Genomic DNA, 21,805 nt, shown 5'->3' with positions numbered 1-21,805 from the left:
CCTTTACGTATGAGATAGTAGCTGTGTATCTCCAGAAGAGCATCAGTACCAACATGCCAAGCTACAAAACCAATCATTGTATAGGTGTCCCATGGGTCTGGTAGGTCAAGTGCTGGCAGATCCATTCCCAAGAACATAGTAACCACTAGTCAGTAAAAATGATATGAAGAGATGTGATGTGTCAGGGCAATTAAAACAAATTTCTTAACACACCTTCATCAAAAGGTTTCCCACAAAATGCCTATAGTTTCTAGGGGAGTGAGGTTAAAGTAGTCCATGAAACTAAAAAGCTTTTACTGTATGGAATGGGTATGGAAACAGAAGGAAGAAGGCCAGGATCCCAAAATAGTTTTTATCCTGCACCGTGCTCTTCACAGCCATAAAAGCACAAGCATTTCTGACTACAAAGATGACCACGGTCACTAAACTTTTATGCTAAAGTTGTCTATGGAATTTTGTCTCCAGACCAGTTTGTAGTCCTGTAAGTTAAATAACACTGTAACATTGAGCTACGCTACTGTAAGAACAAGTTTGTCCAAGTCACTTTCGTATTACAAGTCACTTGATCTCCTTTAAAGGTGCAGAAGATAGCCACGAAAAAGAGGAAGAAAAATCTCTAGAATTCATATTATGAGGTGAAAGCCATGACATAAGACAACACATTTTGAACTCCACCTTAAACAGGGCTGAGCGTAGGAAAAACATAAACCATAGATAATAATTAAATTTTTGGATGTTTCTTTTCATTGTTTTTTCCTCAGTTTCAAAATTGGAATAGTTTTCTCATGCCAGAAAGGATCACATGAACTAAAAACCTCAACATCTGGATGTTCAGATAGATGCTCTATATGAATAATAGTCTAGATAATTAACTGCACGAGTTACTTCATATCACATAGAAGATAGTTACAACTAATACTTCTACTCACCAGCTAGTATTCTAGCAGTTGTACCAATACTCCAGTGAAACCAGTTAAACAATTGCCTCCTATAAAATTTAAAAGAGCATTTTATTATGTTTGGGAAAAAAAATAATTAAAAAGATACTGAAAAGATTTATTTAAATCAGGTAACAATAAGACATTTTATTTCTGTAATTATAATTTAATGAGTTAGTTGTGAGTACCTTGGTGCATGAGGAGATGGTCTGAAACCTGCCATAAGAGGTTGGAAGATTGTCAGAGCCATCACAGTACAGCCAAGATACGGATGAAAACCTGCTTGCTAAACATAAAACATTCTTTGCTTAATGTCTTATCCATATATAGAAAAATATCAGAAATATGTTAATATTACATAAGCTAGCAAAAGTAAATTATAGTGGTAGAACAGCAGTGTGTTTAAACCAGCAACAGTGACAGAACACAAGCTGTTCTGCAGCTGAATGGAGGTGGTTCTCCAAAGGAGAAGGCGGCACAGATAAGTCTGCTCAGGGCTTGCCTCATCTTTCTGTTGTACTAAGAAATTCTTTCACCTAAACAGAAGAGTAGTATTACTGTAGCAGAAATGCTGCAAACTCTTCATCCTCCATCACATATCATCAGGAAAAGTCTATTTCTTAACTCCTCCCAGTACTGGTTTCCCCCTTCCATTCTATTTGATCTAGTCTTACTGTAAAAGATCTTATTCATTTTCCCTAGCTGTCAATTCACGCCTGTGGCATTTGTATCCCACCTTTAACAGAGAACTTCCCAGTTTCTGGAATCACCTTGCACCAGATAGTATACAGGTGCCAGCAACAGATCCCTGCCTGAACCCAAGTGTAACCAAGGAGTTCATTTAGGAGAAAGTGGAAGGAAGTAAAATATGATGAAATTTTATCCACTTATTGCTAATGCAGGGAACATTCCTCATCTATGTTGCTAGAATCTGAAGTCAGCCTTCTTACCAGATTTACAGGAAATTCCTTTGGCAATAGCTGTAACATATCAGAGTCAGCAATGGACCTACTTCTCATTCATTTGTTCATTTTTACATTAGTAAGAGTTAAAAAACAAAAGCCACACACTTACTTTGCTCCAACCACCTCGGTATATAAAAGGCAATACAAAAGAAAAGCTTGTAAGCATAATGGTGGTCAACATAAGCATACGATGCACCTGGGAAAATTGAAGTTCACATTTAGAAATTCCACAACTTTCCTAATATGTATTAAAATACATATAATGATCTTCAGGTAAGAATGTTCTTAGCTGCCTCTTTGGACTTTGCTTTTACTAGTGAAGTAGGTAAAATAACTACAGATCAGAAGTTTACAAGATTAAAGAAAACAACATCAGATTTGACCTCTCATTTCTTATATCTAGTAGGTTTTACTTTTGCCAACTATAGAGGCAGAAAATATAACTAGAAATGTGGGAGAGATTTTGCCCACCTGAAACCATATCTCCTTTCCAAATAGGAATGAATGAGACCAGACAGGCTTGAAGAATCGTGCAACAACAACACCAATACTAACTGTACTTATCCAAGCAACAAACATCAGTGCACCTGAAAAACAGGAAAAAGAAACAGTTCATCATGGGTAATTCAACTGTATATTAATACTGCTTCAGTGTGGTTTTAATAGTTTATTCCATATGTATATGGTCAGAATATGCCAGTGATAAGTTTTTAATCACCTAGTTCAGTCTAAAATTTCATAGTATTTTATCTTGCTAAAGGGTAGAATCATCCGTATAAAGATGTTTACAACACTCTTGACATGATGGAGCAGTTTATAGAAGCTTATACAAAGAAAGATAATTGACCTTCATCAATTATCATTACAGCTTTCATCAACAAAGTGAGTGACAGTTCTCTCATGAGCCTGGTTTACACTTCAGTACTGAGAAAAATAATTCTCAGCAATTTCATTGGCTCTGGACTATCAATTGAGAAATTTCTCATTTCAGATAGAAAACAGGGGAGGGGAGGGAAATCCTGTAACACTGTTCTTGAAATGGAAAACAATAACCTTACTCTGACTTCACAGTCCCAGATCTTGTTATCCAACAGTATATATAATGCAAATGACAGAAAGACAAGACAAAATACCTATTCTGCAACAGTGAGGAAAACAGCGCTCTAGCCTCAGCAGATCTTGAACTGGAAGTCAACGCTAAAAAGTGCAGCTTACCATGAGCCTTGATAAGTCTCGGGGACCGGGAACCTCCAATATCCTGAGGAATGCCTGTGACATTGTACATTCCATTGGTGATCAGAGGTTGACGATGATGTTTATATATTGGACCACCTAACCAGTGACAAAGGGGTTTAATTATGGCATATGAAAGTTACTGCACTTGCAAAATAAGTCTAACCCTTTAAGCCCTACTGTGACCAGGGAGGGTAGTTATACAAAACATCTAACATGAAATAAGGTAGGAACTCAGCTTGTGAATCAAACTTTGAAGATGTCATCTAAACTACCTTGTACAAACTTAACATACAAGAACTAATTCATCCCTCCACAGAAAACATCTCTTTCCTACACACACACAAGATGTGAAGAATGATTCCTACTGATGCTATTCTCCATTTTAAAAGGGATGCACCCAGCCCTCAAGAAGCTAACAGTTGCTAGGATCAAGTGGGCACACAACACAGGTATAAAAGTAAGCTTACTTTATTCTCCAAGAGCAAATCCAAGAGCCAATAAAGATGACTGGACAAAGTGCCTCACTCAAGCTTGGAAATCAAGTCCTTAGTTTGGTTACCAGTTATTACAGATAATGTATCTTACACTGGGGCAACTCATTTAGAGCTGTTAAAAAAAAAAAAAGCAACCACACAAATTTACCTTCACTAGCTTCCCCATCTGCCAGAAAGATGTAGTAACTGACATTCATGTTAAATCTCCCCTTATATGTAGGGAGACTAATATTCCTTCTAAAAGAACACTGAAGAACACCATCCGCAAGCCTCCATGAAACATCTTCAAGAGCATTCTGTGAAACAAAAAACATTTGATATGCAGTCTTTCTAGACAAACAATTCTTTCACAGCTTTTAAGACCACTGCCTGAGCTTATTTCAAGTTGGCAACACAAGCAGTATTCCTGTGATATCTCAGGTAATGTGATAAAGCATTTTTTACATTAACTGAACCAAAAGGTAATTTTTTCACCTCTGCGGTTCCAGATGGTCATGATACAGTAAGACAGTATTGGATATAAAACGGTCCAGTTGGAAGGTATCTGCAAAAATCAAGCTGCCTAGCTACTTCAGGGATAACTGAAAGTTAAAGCATATTAAGAGCACTACCTAAATGCTTCTTGAAAACTGACATGCATCAGATATCAATTACCTTAACAGTTATTCTCTTCTAGTGTTTGACCACCCTCACAGAAAGTTAACTTTTCCTAATATCTAGTTTAACTCTAGGGTCAGACCATCACAATTTGGGTCAACTGCTTTCAAGATAAGATGTGCATTATTAGCAAATAAATGACCAGCCTTCTCCATAGAACTGTTACATTCCATGAAAAAAGATGGAAGGTAAAAGCCCAGTACAACCATGATAAAGTGTGACAGTAAGAACAGCAGTCATAGCACCGAAGAATAGCTTGAGTTGTAAGGGACCTTAAAATCATCTAGTTCCAACCGCGTGCCATGGGCAGGGTTGCCACTCACTGGATCAGGCTGCCTGGGTCCCATCCAACCCAGCCCTGAACACTTCAGGGATAGGGAACCTACAGCTTCTCTGGGCAACCTGTTCCAGCACCTCACCCCTCTAACAAGGTTATGTACTATAGAGGTCCTGACTCGCTTTTCTGTTTTAAAGCCCCCTGGTAAAGTAGATACTTCTAGCTTAAATGTCAAGACTTCTTTCTGCTGCACCTTCTGCTGTGCAAATAAATTCAAAGAGATTTGGAGAGTAACTAGTTTATAATTAGCCTTGCAAGAGACATAAGTACCACTTGCACAAAGAAATAATGAGGCAATGATCTGGGGAAAGAAAGATCTCTTGTATAATAACTTGGAAGGTATGTCAGTAAGTCAACATAGCAACCTAAAATTTGTATTTATTAACACAAGTTTTTACAACTCATAAATGTTATCTCCCTAATAGAAGGGCATAGTTGTACCAGCAAAGTGCACTAAGTTTAGAACTCTCACCATATGACTTTTATTTTTTAAATAAATTTAGACTTCCAAAGTAATGTTTACTAAGAAGAAAGAGCCTAACCATTCTCACTCCAAAAAATTGCACATTTAACTTACTATTTACGACTGCTTTTCAAAAAGCAAAGCACAAAGCAGTCGTGGACTATTCATCATCTAAACTTCCTAACAAATATGGGTTTGGAATGCTTCCATGTGTACCTTTGAATCCAGAACAGGAGGACTTCGTCCCTTCAGGTAAGCAGTGCTTACACTAACATGGTGATCCTTATTAATACACAGATATGCATCATCATCACCCTAGAAATTTTAAAAGAAAAAAGTACTTATAGATTAGTAAAAACTCCTACTGGCAACCTCCTAAAGCACTTTGATTTAATATATGCAACAAATTGGTAGTGTTGGTCAGTGGTATAGCAGAAGACCCAAAAGAAAATTTTCCAGCTTTTAAGCTATTTCCCATCTTCTGAACATCTCAGTATTACAGGAAGCCACATTAAACTAAACAGATTACATGGCCATATCATGACTTACCCTACCCATCCACCCCTAAGTGACAACCATATTATCACAAGTTCTTTTAGATATTTATAATTCTACTAAATTTACCAGAAAAAGATAGTCAGATATTGATGGTATTTTAAAAAATTCTTTAGTTAAAAGTGGTTTCTCATAGCTGTATCAAAACAAAATATTTAAGAACAAGTGCTCTTTTACTAGGAACATGAAAATAAGAAGCAACTCCTTTGTACAACTGTTACTTTACGGATTTCATATTTGTCAGCAGCATTGCCCCTTCACTTCAACCACAATTAAAAGTATTTTAATACATTTTAAAGATTGAATTGAGTCACTCATGTTAACAATGCTGAAATTCAAGTGGTTTTCAGAAAACTTAACAACATAGCTTCGAACAGATAGTGGTTTGGTTTCTCTCCCCTAGGTAGCCAGGTAAGATTGACCTTACCAGGAATTCCAGTCAGCTACTGTACTATTACTAAGGCTGGATTCTGTGAAGACAGATATCCACAGGGGAATTTACTGCAGAAAGTCAGCCTCAACCTAAGACTCCATACCACCTATAAAAGGCCATTACCTCTCCTTCAGCACCATAAGGAAGAAGTGTCTTAGTTTTCAATTTCAAAATATTTCAGTTTTCCATATGCGTGTTTTGCTAAGGTACCACTGAAACTCTACTAGGATTACAAAAGAAACTAGAGAAGTAGAATAGGATACTCACCATCCATTGGTCATAGGAGAGTGCAAATGCTAAATATCCTTCACTGGCACCACTCATTTCAATAACTACTGATCTCTTCTCTTGACGGAAGGATAGAAAAAAGCATGAAGCACTCTCAGGATCACAGTTTGAAGGGTTCCTAAGGCAGAACTTTGTATTTCCACAACCTGATGCATTAAACTAGAATATTAATCAAACAAATATGTCATAAGTAATGAGAGTTTTTTTGCTCTTCTTCCTCCCTTTTTAACCTACTCTAGAAGAAGGCACTTCTTTCCACTTCCTTGCATGCTATCTATGACCATATACCAATTTCTTAATTCACCCCTACAATTACCAGAGGGTAGAATTTATTGCCATTTCACATACTAAGATGTATTTTTAGTTGAACTGAATTCCCACTTCAATGACTTAACTCAGTAACTTAAAAGTTTGGGGAAAAAAAATCCTAGATGAATTTTGAGAAATGAAAGTCAGTTGTAGGGTAGGAAAGAAGGGAAAACTAGCTTTGTTTCCTTTTTAAAAGTAGCAATCCCACTGTTAAGCAGTGAGACAACACATGTACTAGAAATCAGTGTTACACTGGATTAAGTACTGATGCTTTCTCAGTCTGCCAAAACTTCAAGAAACAGAAATCAATAATATTGATTAAATAAAAAATTTCTGAACCTGCAGTTACTAAATAGGAAGTTTGGAATCAAGATCAGAACAAGTCTATTCTCACCTCTCAGATATACGATTTATTTTTCTTTTTTTTTTTTTTTTTTTTTAATCTGGCCTTTAAGAAGCTGAGAGAACATTTAGACCTTAGCCTATGTGTGATGTGGCAATGTTTAACCCATACAAATTCAAAGTAATTAACCTAATGCAAAAAAGTGGACATCTAATGCTCTTAGTCTCCAATACATAAGTTACTCATCTTCATCTTCCCCTTTCTGTCAATCTAGAGGCAAAATATCTTAGACTGTACCAATGGGACTTAAACTCCATCACACGCATAAGAAATTGCATTTCTTGAGTTTATAATTACTTACAGGCTTTGTTAAATAGGAAACTGAATGTGAAGTTGATACAGCCTCTGATGTTGTGTACAAGGGTGTTGTTGAAAATGGCGCATTAGGCTGAGAAACATCAGGACCAGGAATCTTCACCCAGAAAGTCTTGTATTTCTTCACAACTGTGGCTCTTAAGAAAACCCACACATACACTTGATCAGTACTATATACATCAACAGCTGAATGTTATTCTCAAAAAAAAAAAAGTCCGCTGTCTCTATAGCACACTTCTATCTTTATGCAGACCTCTATCATTTCTTGTGCTTTAAATAGGAACATACCTAAATAACAATGGAAAAATAATTTTAAAGCACCCTACTGCTTGTTCCTTACATTCATGCTTCCAGCACAGACAAAAGTCTTAGAAGACAGATTTGTATAACTTGGCTTATATCCATTAGTTCCAGAAAAAAGAAAAAAAAAACGACAGTTTAATGGAAGAGAATGTGTAGCATTTTGTTATGTATAGAGAAAAAGATTCACACTGTGTATTACAGTAGCATATATGCACAATAATTCATCAGTTAACTAGAAATACCAAATTGCAGAGTTCCATTCTACTCTCATCTCAAAAATAAAATGAAAGTCTCACAGATTTCTCTAAAGAACAAACACCTGCATTAATGTAGACTCTAGAGCGTGTAGGTGTTGACTTTTCAGGCTATTAGTCTAGGGACCCTTCCCAGTTGCTGGCCAGTATTTGCTACAGACAATGCTACATGTTTATCTTCTTCTGTATTTTAATATGCCAGAACTAACATTAGGACTACTTACAGAAATCGCACACGTTTTGGTGCAACTCCAGGAGCAATCCAATAAACTTTCACAACTTTCTTTTTTGCTTTACTTGTGTGACTGACAGCTGAATTCTGAAAACAAACATATTAGGAGTTACACAGGACATGCACTAAAGAGCTTTAATTTAAACCCTGAATAAATATTGCACCATTACTCTGGAGATACAGTCTTAACAAAAACTTCTCTGCTTAAGTTAGTTGTGATCAACAATACCATTGGCCATAAAGTACTAGTGAACAATTGGATTCCATGTGTATCAAGTGGAAGACATGGAGAAAGAAAAATGAATCCAAATTGAGAACTTTGTTCAGATCAGCTCAAATAAGTTCATGAAGTTCAAGCTAGTTACTGAAACACTGGTCAGAGTCAATCCTTTGCACGAGGCTAAACCAATTCATCTAAAACAGACACTTGAGACTGTGATCTAGCCTGTTAATAAGGCTGCACTAACATTAACTGACAGAACAACACTAAGGATAATGGCCTGTTCTAGCCTTTGTTTTCAATAATTGGCCTAAACTTTCCTTGCTGTAGGACTTTCATTTTGTCCTTAACAGGCATGAAAAACAATTGATAACTCTCCTCTTCAAAGCAAGTAGAGCATGTACTAATCTTTTTAAGAACAAGCACAATGAGATGAATTCAGAATATTATATTCATTGTACTCAAGTTGTGTTATGGCTGCTACACCTTGCTACAGTACTATTATACGACCCGGAGAATTTAAATAGCTCATAAGAATAGTCAGACAAAATTGCAGTGAACCATGCCTATATGATAAAAGTTATAGCAGTTTCCTGAGAGATTTACTGAGCTCAAAGATAACAGAGTAGAAAGATTTGTTCTGCTCTGTTACATATGTGAACTTATACAAATACTTCAGTGCCCAACATCCCATTTTAAGATACTAGACTGTACCATGGTACGGCCACATGTCAGAAGCTGAGAATGTCTCCGGTCAACTAATACGAAAGAACCAACTGCAGGGCTATCCAAGTCATCTGCATCCCGAGCTTGTATGAAAAATCCTTCAAAATCCGGACCAGATAGCTGAACTGAAGAATCAAAACAAAAGGAATTTGCAATATTCTCCGGAGGAAGAATGAATTGCTTCCACAATGCCATTTTACAAGCTGAAGGGGTCAACAGAGCAAGACTCAATTTCTTACATAGTTTTGATGTAGTTACCCAAGTAAAGACATGCTATAGTACAAAGAAACAGTTAATTAAGCTCTTCACTTATAATTGGCACCATACCTTCTACACTCTCTCCAGGTTTAAATTCAGTCCTATTAACTGTAATGACATGCTCGGGTGACAGTTTTGGAGAACTACCATGACAGGGTACCATGCTAGCACAGGCTTCTCTTACTTTCCCATTTGGATATCCATCCACAGATACACGGAAGCAAATAAACATCCAAACAGCAAAAGCAAGGCCAGGCAACTCCATCTGAATGAAGAATGAGAGTTATAGGCAATTAAATACAATAAACATTTGCACTGCAGGTTTCAACTCATCCTTTATAAGAGTCAGTTCGATACTAACTTTTAGAAACCTGTTTAAAAACAGAAGTGTGTGAGAGGAAAAAACTAATCCCAGATTGTAATTCTAATAACTACCAGGACATTGCAAGAACATTCACAGATACTGTGTTTTAGGCCATTTATATGTTCAAGAGTATTAACAATGAATAGCTGGACTATTCTTCTTAGCAAATTTAGAGATCACTAAACAAATCATTTTACTTACAGCTATACCATTCTCATTAAAAAAAAAGAAAAGAAAAATCCAAGTCCTTTAAACAAATCTATAGTATAGAGAGACCTTAAGACGTTTTCATTTATGTATTTAGGAAATACTAAGCTAACAACACTCCCACTCATTAATCATAGCTCCAAACTATGTATCATCATAGACTGTTATTTGTTTCCATAACTCGTGTTTATTTCTTCACATATGACAAGGAACTCTCATGTGACTAGTTCTTCTTTCTTCAGAAAACTAAAGTTACCAGACCTCTGAAAGATTTTATACAAGCAGAAGAGTGTGAATTTGATATGAGGAGATAGACAAAGAAATACATCTTTACCACAGAAAAGCAAAAGACTATCTTAGAAATTCTTTTGGATGCTGGACCTCCAGACAATATGATTTCTTGCTATGATTTCTTTAAGAAACTGAGAAACATGAAAAATCACGAGGTCATGTGATTGAATAGCCTATGACAGTTATTAAGAACCCCCTAATCCCAGCATTTATTATGTGATGATTTGCTCTGACACAATACTGTTTTCAGGAAAGCTGTGGTTTTGTTACACAGCAACATAAAGGCCTTACAGTCACACCCAGTATTTGTAGAAAACTTTCACCAAAAAGAATTTTTACGTTCAATGGGCTAGGAGAACTAAGAGACCATCCTTTCAATCCTTAGACAAAAAAAAAAAAAGTTGATTATCAGCTCCAGCAAAACATGTACCAGACAAATAAGTCTGCTTTATGGAGGAGTTGTGTCCATTTTGCACTAAGTGATAAGAAACATCAGGTAAAGAATTTCCCTGACAGCACATATGGCTGTGAAGATAAGAAAGGCACATAGCTGTTCCAAGCTGAGCTCTGATATCTAGAAGTCAAAAAAAAAAAAAAAGATGTCATTAGTGCTATACACTGTAAGAATAATCAATATTAATTTTCCTAGACTCCTCAAACATTCGGTGCTAAACATCTACAATATCCAAGGCAATGCTACATTTGTGTTTCAATTTAAGAGCTCCTTGGCAACATTATATCAGCAAAGACAAATTTAGGGGTGAGCATTGAACAGTTACATTTCCGGAACCAGAGAAAATATAAAAATGAAAAAAAAAAAATCACTTAACTCTTTAGATACTCACCTAGGGTAGTAGCGATAATGCCTAGTTGATGTTTTCTTTTAATTCCAATACTTATACAAATGAAACAAATTGCATTGATGGAGATTTGTATGTTAAGGAAGTCTTTGGGAGGCTAAAAACTGAGCTTCGGAACAATTGTGGTATTAAAGTAACTTATACATGTAAGAGAAATCTTCAAAAAAAAAAAAAAAAGGCTGCTGCCAGAAGAGATAAAGCTGAGTATCAAAGATACAAGAAAAAAAGAGCAGGTTCACGTTCTCATTGAAGTAGCAGAGGATGTGGTAAAGATTTAAAGCAAGTAATATTCTTTGGCAGACTCACCCAACTCAAAAGCTTGCAGAAGGAAGAACAAACAATGCCCCATGTCAAAAATGGGGGAAAAAGTACTGTACAGAGGAGCTATTTATTAATTTACTGAAAAGGGAATAGATGTGGCAATCTTCTCTATGCATTTACAAGGAATGGGGAGAGTTTTTTTGTTTTGTTTTGTTTTTTTAAGAATAGCACCTTCCAGATTAAAATTTGTCCTTTAACTTGTTATCCAGTTGCCTCAAGAAGTCCCTTTTCCCTTTTAACCTGGAAATATATTCCAGAACTCCACATTCTCCACCTACAGAAACATGCTGAACAAAGACAGGAAATACTGTTATAACATCAGTCACTCTGTAGCTAATTGATCAATTTGTATCTTTATGAAAAGTCTCAAAAAACATCCATGCAGCTTCAGCTAGTAACTGGATTGCTAGGGGTTATCCAGCAGGCTTTGTGTAAAACACAGGAGGGAGTTTGATGGTCTTTTAGATGGTTACATTAAACCCATCGAGTTTTAAAGACAAAAAGCAGCTGTGTTTTCACTCAGCAACCAAGAAGGAAAGCAGGAAAGAAGTCACAATTACTCGCCTTCATATGGCTAATTTGGCAGCCTGGTTTAGATATTTAATGTGTGGCTATAAAACTGACCACAAAACAACTGAAGAATTGAAAGCTAAAGAAATGTTTCTTGGGGCAGTTATCTATAAATACACAGCACTTGTATGGCAGTGTTTCTGTGTTATCAGCATATCCGTGAAGAAAACACAGGGAACCATAGGGTCCATGATAAATTTCCACACTAAGTTTACTTAGGAAAGACTCCTAGTCTCTGCAGGCATAGACAGCTCAGAAAGCCCTAGCAGCTCAGTTACTTAAGAGTACAATATCCACACAAACATAGGATCTCTTTGCAGAAATTGTCTTTCAACTATTTAGCAGAACTTCATTAGCTGCATAGTATGAAACATAAAGCTAGTTTTAGGGAGGGAGAGGAGAGGTAAGACAAAGACATTGCCAACCAAAAGGAATAAAAGCCATCATGGTCAAAATTTGCTCCTAAGCACCATAAGAGGAGAGGGCAAGCAGGAAAGGAAAAAGTTGTCTAAAGCAGAATAAGCTGTAAGAACCAAAGATGTTTGCCCACATGATACTCAGCCATGTTTCTTTTGAAACATATTCTTACAAAGCAGAAGCAGAGAACCATACTATTCAAGAGTCATTTCTCCCTCTGAGAAAAGGAGATTGGGTTTATTTCTCCTGCTCACTTAAATGCTGTCATATCAAAATTGCTGCATGAGCAAGGGCAGAAAACAGATAGTATTCACATTCACAATAACTCTTTAGTTCTCAAAATGAAAAAAGGAACACACACCTGTACCCACATGATGACAAAACATACACACCTCATCCTCGTGGTCTTCCTACACTGAAGACATTCAAGGAGAAATTTAAAACTTCTAACTTCTTTCTAAACAAACTTTTATAAATTTAAATACAAGTATTTACATTACAGCCAATCTTTCTGTTACAGTGATGAAGTCTAAATAAAATTGCCTTTGGCTTTCTACTCATATTAAGTGAACATACACCGCATTTAACAACTTCTACTCAACTTGCATCTCAATGTTAATCTTTACCATAATCAGGATCAGAGGAAGTTCTGCAACAAGAAACAGTACCCAGATGTTTCAAAGGAAATATTTATGAGTGATAAGGTATGTGTCTTATGGTTGTCTCCCCAGTTAAGCCCACAGCCTCCTAGACTTCAGCTGAATTGCATGAAGTTGTAATGAAGCAGTACCCTCACAGCTTCTTTTGGTTTGCACTTCCACAGAGCAATTTCATACTAAGTCATTACTGCAATTATCTTCTGGTGCAGTTACAGGGATAACAAAATAGCCACAAACATTCTTGAAAAGGGAATATGATAAGGTTTTGCCTGTTTCCCCCCCTTTCTTTCCCTATATTTTCTACCAAGAATGGACAAGAGCAAATGATTTCACCCTAATTATTTTATTAATCTTCTGTTGAACAGCTCTGTGTATAAACTGTTAAGACCCCAATCCTGCAAACTTGTACCTATGCAAAAAAGCCCTCTTAACTAAGCTGCAGGCTGACCTAGGATTTCAGTTACCACAACAAACGATTTCAAGCACAGCATCAACTGTAACAGCCTTCATTCAGCTATCTCCCCTGCTTATTTACAACAAAACAAAGAAAGTGATAGTTATAGAACTCTAAGAAGCAAACGAGAGACCAGAGGAACTCGAGTGCTGCGCTTTCAGGTGCATTAAGCCATAGTCTACTTTTACAGCTCTTATTTAGTACTTAAGTCTCATTACAGAAAATACACCCAGAAGCTCACAACAGAGATTCAGAAACGCCTGTGTGAAATGCGGCAGTTCAGAGGCGTTTCAAAAAGTTCACCAGATTTGAGCGATTCTAGCCATTCTATTAAGTGCAAATAGCTTTCAAAACGTTCGCCGTACCTATGCTTCGATCACGCCCGGCCGTTCGGCAGCACAGCAGCGCCCGCAGCCACCCTCCTCCAGCACGGCCAGCTGCTGGGGCCGCCCCTCACCTGCCAGCTCCGCCCTCCGCCGCGGGCGCTCCTCTGGCGGCGGGGAGGGGCGGCACCCTCCGACAGCTGAGGCCTCAGCGGCACAGCCAGCGTCGCTGCTCCAGCACGGGTCTGTAAGATGCGGCTTCCTGTCTACGGGATTTCTCTCCTGCCTCCGAGAACCGGGAGTGGTGACGGGTGCCCTGATTTTGCAACTAGAGTCTTGCCCCATAGGTTTTACCCAGACCTTATCCTTGTAAAAGCATAGCCGTGCCGAGTTTATTTGCAGTGCTGTTTGCGTGCTCCTACAGACATGCTTGCACAGTCAGCTTTTTTTAAAATCAAGGAAGTAACAATGTATTGTTTGTAACTGGATCTTCATTAGCAAAGGTGACCGTTAAATACACAGTCTGCACTGAATTTTACTTCTCTTCATTTTACTTAGTTTTCAATTGTTCACAGATGACAGCAGAACAAAAAAAAAAGTCATTTATTTCCTAGAAACCCAGCATTACTGCACACAGCCCGCTCTACACAGCTGGTATGAGGGTAATAAAGCATGAGTAGGGTCACCACAACTCCTACCAGCTGAGCTTACAGCATGACCTCTGTTGGTAGAACTGATCCTCTGGTTTTACCTGGCACACAAAAGAATGGTTTGTTTGTTGAGTGCAACCCATGTGAACAAAAGCACATATTAAGCATTTTCCAAAAGACTCTCACTGAGAAGCCAGACACTTCAACAAATGCACCTCTGGCCACATCTTCTTTCTGGCATTTTGCATAAAGGAGAAGTTTACCCTTACCTGCTTTCTGCAGAACAGGAATTTCACCTTCCCACAGAACAGAAACATTGTGTTTGCATTAACAAATACTTGATGGGAGACTCAGCTGATTCAGATGCCTATTACAAGGTCTGAGCACTTCCAGTGGCATCAAACTCCACTAATTCAGTCATATTTCCTTTAAAAGTTCAATCTACTGAAATACAGCAGAATTCCAAAATCTGAGTTCACAGCTTACACAACCTACAGTATGAATCAATATCCAAATAATTTTGAAGATTTTAATTTAAAGTCTTGACCCATTGACAGAATGAAGTCTATGCCTCTGAAACACTGTTAGAAATATATAAGTATGTGAAAGTAATACTGCATGCTATTTTGTCCTTAGGCATTGATATCCAAGTAGTATCAAGGAAGTAAATTCAAACATGAACTATAGAAGGCCACAGAAGCATCTTTGTAAAATGTACTGCAGTTATAGCTGTGTTAATGTACTGATAACAATAATGTATGTATTGCAAAACAGAGGTTTCTACCTTAACTACATTCTCAGTTAGAAACAGAGGGCTGGAGGTCAGCTTTTATCTTTACTGCAAGTTTGAAGAGAGATAAAGTTGTGTAATCTGCTACTGAGCTACATCAGAGGAAGATTATGTCAAATTGCAAACAAATTCCTTCGTTACGGAAAAATAATGTAATATCAAATATAAAAAGTTGATGACTTCTTTTGCATAGATTCTGGCAAGGCTACAAGGAAGTAAGAGACAGCATATAATTGCAAAAGCAATTAAACAAAGATAACTGCATATGAGTACATAAAGGCAACTCTCTGTTGCATAAGAACTGAGGAAACAAGAAAAAGATAGAATTTTGAAAACTAAGTGTTATACAGCCCAATGCTGATACTCATGGTATTTTTTAATCACAGAGTAACATGGAAAACAATAAGCCATTACAGCTAGCTTTGAACAGACCTCATGCTATTATGTAGTGCCCTATAATCGATTTGCCTCTTAGCTATTAATCTAACTGTGCAGCATAACTGTGGCATTCTAGAAGGTCAACCCATACTCAGGTTCCATACACACCTGCACTAAACAAACAGGTTTTTTGTTTGTTTGTTTTTTTGTTTTTTTTGGTTTTTTTTTGGTGTGTGTGTTACTGGTGAAATTATCACTGGAGGACATCCCTGAATTTAAATCAAGTCATTTTCAAACTTTTCAGATTTACTGCCTTGGTTAAGTACTTATTAGGAAAATAGTGGAAAAACAAAACAAAAAAAAAACGTTACCTTAGGATAAGGCCTTTTTCCTACGATGCAATTTTCACGTTTTTCTCTTTTTTCCACAAAGAGAAGGAAACTTGAGTCATGGAAATGATTCTGACCATCTAAAAGACAATAAACAAAGGCAAAGGTCACAATGAGGGATGAAATCTTTTTCTCTATGCTTAATTCATTTGCCTTGAACTTTGACAAACTTTGAAACTTAACAGATTTATCAACTGACTTACCCTTTAAGCAACAAAGTGATAAATGCATTCCTTTGGCCTTCGGAAATACTTTTCCAATACAAGCTTCCCTGTGACCTTAATTTTTATCTGCTAATCACATCCTTCTATTTTTTTCTTATTTTTAAATGCTGTGCATCACACATTGGGGAAAAAAAAAAAAAAAAAAAAACAAGGAAAAAAACCAGAAGACATACCTATACAAAAATACTTACTAGCCAGAGATAAAAGAAAAATGGTATTTATGGCTTACAACCAAATACATAAACTAGCCACCTGGTGGCAGCAGCCACTAAGGAAAAGAACAATTACCACAACACAAAAACTTACTCTACTTTTCCATCCCTATTGTGAGCCATCAACAGCTTAAATACACTGTAGTGGAAATGGTAAGTCATGGCTTGAAGCAGTGATTGAGTACCTGGTGGAAGACAAGGCCAACCCAGGGGAGCTCAGGTGCAAGCAATGTGCCAGAGTGACCAGAAGGGGTGGAACCAGGATCCACCCCTTCCCAGACCTCAGTTAAGGGTTGGTGGGGGGGTAGTAAGGGTGTTTTGCTGGAGATTCCTCTGTACCAGAGGCTTTTTGAAGTAGGTAGCTTTTTTTTCCTTTGTGTGTCTGTGGTTGCTGCATTTGGGTTAATTCCATGTTGTGGTCTAGGACTTTGCTATCCTGCTTTTTACTGCACTTTCCATTGTACCGTTACATACACGTGCAGTATCTTTCTATCATGATGAGTATCTACTTTGACCTAAAGAGAATTTAAACGATCGATACTTGCTTGCTCACCTGAAGTGACAGATTTAATTTTGGTTGTTGATAGCAATTTGAGCCATGTCTGTCCATGGGCTATGATACAGTAACAATCTGACACTTTTCCCAGAGTCCCCGCTTAACTCAGCATACGGCATAATTAAGTCTAGATGAAGTACTAGTACTAAGATGAAGTACTACAGTATAATCATTTTATCTACTTTGAGAGATGTGGGCCATTATTTTATCTGAAGTACACATCTGAAGTTTTGTCAAGAAAGTACAGAACAATTAGCTTCATTGAGCTTCTATATTCTTTGCTACTTCTGTGGGGTATTTATTCTTATTAATGATTTTATTGTGCCTTCAAGATGTGCTGAGATGCTATTATTCCACTTCCCAGGAAGCAACTAGCTTGCTGGCAGAAGCACTGACCAACAAGTGCCTCAGTTCCTGGTACTTAACACCTGATAACACAATCTGTTATGTGAAACTACAATATGAATTGAAATCTGCTATAATGCTCTTCTTCACACTGACTTTTTTCTCTGGGACTGAGAACTAATTTTCCACTCATTTCTATCTGATTTTAGAGGGCTTTTCCCAAGCAACCAATATCCAGTTTTTCCATCTTTTTCTGACTCTGTCTTCTGCAAGACTTTGTTCATTCTTTGTTCAGACCTGAGATGCTTTTTTCTGTGTGGATGCTCCAAGTTAAAGCACATTCACTTTTTCCCTGGGGATTTCAATGAGCAATGCTGTTTGCTAGATGTGGTGGCATGCTTGTTAGTACCTCCATAGCACCCCTGTGAGGGAATTGTATGGCAGTAGCTGAGTATGCTCAGTAGGAATGTTTGCAGAGATTTTATCTGTTACTTTAGCAAGTTTCAGCCAAATGCTTGCAGAGGCTTTCAAGTGCTTACAAACTGGACCATGTTGTCCATCTGCAATATATCACATTGGTGGGCTGTTTAAATTTTGAGTTGAATTCTGATTGCACTGAAAGATTTAAACACAGGCCCATTGACCTCTCTTAGCTGTCATGTAATTTCAGGTTACATGAGACTAGTACCTGGCTATTGCTCCATTGAAAAAACAGATACTGATTTTATACAGCAGCCACAGTTGTTTACCAACTGAGCTTAACGAGTTGTCTTGATAAGATTTAAGAATAGTTACTTCAATGGACCAGGAAAACATCCATGGTACTCTCGTGACAGTTTGATACAATAAGAAGGAGCACTGTGAAGAAAATGTAGTGCTCAAGAAGCACTTCAAATATTCACTTCTCAGGAGGAAATATAAAAGAGTAGTTCCATTCAACAAAGCATTATTACAATTACTTTAGGAATAGATAGTCTCAAGTCTTAGATCTCAGTGTATCTCACTAGAGTTAACTGGAACAATTTACAGTAAAGTAAAACTGCTGGTTTTATTCAGCAAGTTGGTGTAATAAGTTTGACTTGTAAAATAAAAAATTGGTCTGGCACATGTGACTTTATTTTATGTTTAACTAAGTTAAATGATACAAGAATACCATTCAAATGCTTAGTTTAAAATCACGTCTTAGGTAACAACATTCTCAGAAGAACATAAATACCAAATCAATGTGACACTGTTAGCTAAAACACAGTCAGATACATCTTAAATATGTGAAAGCTACATTAACAACAGTAAAATCTTATTTGGGCTTCTTTAAAGATAAATTTGTAAAATTAAATGCATTTATATTAAAATAATTATTGGCAGCTGTATGGGAACTGTTGAATCATAGCCTGAACCTCTGATTGACCACCTGAGGAGAGTGCTGAGTCAGCTGCATGGGCACAGGTGAATGCAATTTCACCTGAGTGACCAGAATTGACTCCTAGACCCCATTTAAGGGCTGACTCCCAAGGAGGAAGGATCTCTATCTGGAGATCACTCCTCTTGGAGCCCTTCTGCTAAGCCCAGGACACAGGTAAGATCTTTATTTCATTACTTCTTTGTAATGTGATAATCTCTCTGGTCCTATACCTGTTTGCCATACAGCAGTGTAGCTTTATATAGATATTTTGGCAGGAAGTATGGCTTGTTTGAAACCTCAGAGTAAGAGAATGGCAGAGCTAGGAATAAAAATAAAACAAAACCATAAATATGTGTTTCTGAAGTGCAAAGATTTACGATGACTCTAAGTTCAGCTCTGAAAGTGTGAACCATTACTTCCAAATGACTAGGTGGAACAAAAAGCATTTACTTCTTCAGTAAGAACAAATTAGTGCCCCAGCCTCTCCATCTCATATGTTTTCTTACTTATAAGCACTATTTTAATTGAGCCTACTATTCTTCTTTTTTTTCTTTTTTTATATATCAAACTATTGCAATCTCTTCTTCTATCTAGAAGAGATATTAAATATATATATATCCTGGAGGTGAGAACACTGTTAAGTGTTCTGGCTGGTATTTTATCTTAATGCTAGACTCTAAAATCCAAGGTCACCTGTTTAGGAACAGTACTTGTTTTCCGCCACACACAGAAAAGGTTGTGGTCTAAACAAATTGCAAAGATGCATATCTAAAGAAAAGCAGCTTTCTTTCAAAGTTGGGTTGGCGTTCCTGAGAGATTTCCCTGTTAGAAGACAAAAGCTAGACAGAAGAGTCAATACCTTTGAAGCTTCCTGTTATTTGCATCATTGTGCAGTACTCATCAATTTACAGATCAGGACAGTGAGGTATTGAGAAAAACAATGCTACCACTTAAAATTTTATAAAATATTTCCTGTATATAGGCACTGTGAAGTTCAGTTAAGTTCTCTCTGTGCTAATTTACTTTCACTGTTGTTATAGGGAGCTGTTGTTCTGTGGGTTGTTTGTTTTCTTTCTTTCTGTTTTAAAAAATACTGTCATGCAAGTATTCTACATTGCTACACTTCCAAGTTAATCTCTAAGGTAGCCACCACTAATAGGACCTAAGTGTGATCTGACATCTAGTGAACAGGCTCCGTAGAGTGTATTGAGGTCACTGCTAGGAGAAGTATTCTGTAATATTGTGCTGTAAAACAGAATGCAGAAGGGAAGAGAGTACTAGGAACATGGGGGGGAGGGAACCTGAAAGGTTCTGAGTATGCTTGAAAAAGCCGAAAAAAACATTTCCTTAAAATGACATTGATATGGTATCCACTGTTACTTTTGAAGCTATTACTGATTTTTTTTTTCCTACTGTAGTGTATTATATCACACAGAGAAACTGCAAACTGAAGATGAAATGGCACTGTGAAATCCACCATTTAGATGTCAGTGTAGTAAATGCTATGTATAAGTACTGTTGGCTGTGTTCTTTGCAACGTTTACAATGCTAGATTTTGCTGGTGTGATTCTCGTAATCAGTAAGCACGCTTAACTTATCACTAACAAATGAAAACAGGCCCAAAGTCTTTATGGATATGCCAGCAATTCAAGTGATGTGTGTGGAGAAAGGATTAGGGAAGCTTCCTCCACCTTTCTGATTAAACTTCATTGAGGAACCTGGGATAATTCATTCAATAACTTTGCAATAGTCTTTTTTTCATATTGATGCCAGAGAAATGACACTGCTTTAATTATTTAATAATACTTCATGAACTTCTTTGTTCTGTCATGCTTTAAGTCCTTCATTTAGTTTCTTGATGTCTGTTGTAGATACTGCCATAAATGTTGGCCAACGTAACAGCTTCAGGTTTTGGAATCAGAGTCTGTATGCTAGCTTTGTTTCTGAATATTTTTTTTCTTGTGACTCAAAAATCCTTTAACATAAACCTGGATGTGTTTCAAAACATGTCTGAATTCTCTCCTAACACCTAACCTAAACCTCCCCTCATTCTTCCTTCTCCTATTGCTATTTGCTGGTCCAAGAAAGTTGCTTTCATCTTTTTCATAAAACTCCCCTGTAAGCACTTAAAGGCTACATTGTGTCGTCTTTAGGATTCCTCCAAGGCAGAGAGAACAGTGCACGGGTAGAGCTGTGCTTCTGTTTCAGCCATGCTGTTTGTGGAACGTGCCTACTTAGTGTAATGAGCTCGGGCAGTGAAGTGGGAGGAACACGCTGCAGCAAGACATGGGTATGAGGTGTAGTGGAACTGGAAGCAAATGGTTAAGTCTAAACGGTCTTGCAGACTTCTAGTTCCCCAAGTACACTATCTTTGGAAATAAACAGTATAGCAAAGGGGCTGTAAATCGAGAAGCATTTTTTTTTTTAAATGTAGTTCTAGACCATAAAAATAGACTGACCTTCCAAAAATGCGAGGCTGACCTTTCCAGCAGGGGCAGCTCACGGCGTCAAGGCTGAGGGCCGAGGCAGCCGCTACGCTGCAGGGCCGCCTGCTGACGGCCATTCAGGCAACAGTGTTCTTCGAAAACACTTCATGTTTTGATTAGTGAAAGCTCCCTAGAGCTCGCAGCCCTAGACACACGCCGTGTACAGCGCTTGCGCGCCGGCCGGCACCGTGTTCTCCTACAGCACAGCTCCCGGCGCGGAGCAGGCTGCAAGGCGGCAACGCTCGGGGATCAAATGCGGCAGCGTCGGGACCCGCGCGGTAGCCTCGCCGCGTCTCCAGGTGGTCGTTAATGCCCTTCAAATCGCGTGGACCTTTGTTTCAAGAGCCCGAGCTCCCCCGGTGGGCAGCCTGTCATGCTCGCTCACTCACACAGTACGGAAAAAGCACCGCCGGAGCTCTGGCTGCAGAATAGAGCGCCGCCACCTCGCGCTCCTTCAGGGTGCTCCAAAGCACTGAGCAGCGACACTCGCGCCATCCGCGGCGCTGGGCGGGCTCGGCCGC

At 37.9% G+C, this 21,805-nt stretch overlaps 1 protein-coding gene across 10 annotated transcripts in view; it reads right to left on the bottom strand.

Moving 5' to 3' along the window:
* FRRS1 (ferric chelate reductase 1) overlaps window positions 1-21,805 on the bottom strand; it is a 25,537-nt gene extending 3,732 nt beyond the window's left edge. Inside the window, exons 1-16 of one of the 10 annotated variants that reach the window (XM_046944975.1) lie at window positions 16,590-18,074; window positions 16,263-16,390; window positions 16,042-16,139; window positions 9,456-9,651; window positions 9,117-9,253; window positions 8,175-8,269; window positions 7,380-7,530; window positions 6,346-6,525; window positions 5,307-5,405; window positions 3,782-3,929; window positions 3,119-3,235; window positions 2,375-2,490; window positions 2,013-2,099; window positions 1,127-1,224; window positions 930-988; window positions 2-145 (exon numbers count right to left, since the gene is read on the bottom strand). In XM_046944975.1, coding sequence (XP_046800931.1) covers window positions 2-145; window positions 930-988; window positions 1,127-1,224; window positions 2,013-2,099; window positions 2,375-2,490; window positions 3,119-3,235; window positions 3,782-3,929; window positions 5,307-5,405; window positions 6,346-6,525; window positions 7,380-7,530; window positions 8,175-8,269; window positions 9,117-9,253; window positions 9,456-9,651; window positions 16,042-16,139; window positions 16,263-16,290 — 1,753 coding nt within the window. In that variant the 5' untranslated portion in view covers window positions 16,291-16,390; window positions 16,590-18,074. Of the gene's footprint in view, window position 1; window positions 146-929; window positions 989-1,126; window positions 1,225-2,012; window positions 2,100-2,374; window positions 2,491-3,118; window positions 3,236-3,781; window positions 3,930-5,306; window positions 5,406-6,345; window positions 6,526-7,379; window positions 7,531-8,174; window positions 8,270-9,116; window positions 9,254-9,455; window positions 9,652-10,678; window positions 11,215-12,777; window positions 12,832-13,894; window positions 13,956-13,986; window positions 16,019-16,041; window positions 16,140-16,262; window positions 16,391-16,589; window positions 18,075-21,257 lie in introns of those variants that run through there. The other 9 variants (XM_004936556.5, XM_040704956.2, XM_046944977.1 and 6 more) reach the window with 9 other exon arrangements.

This window comes from Gallus gallus, chromosome 8 (genome assembly GCF_016699485.2).
Source record: "Gallus gallus isolate bGalGal1 chromosome 8, bGalGal1.mat.broiler.GRCg7b, whole genome shotgun sequence".
NCBI classification, from domain to species: domain Eukaryota; kingdom Metazoa; phylum Chordata; class Aves; order Galliformes; family Phasianidae; genus Gallus; species Gallus gallus.
This window is presented reverse-complemented; position numbering and strand designations above follow the sequence as displayed.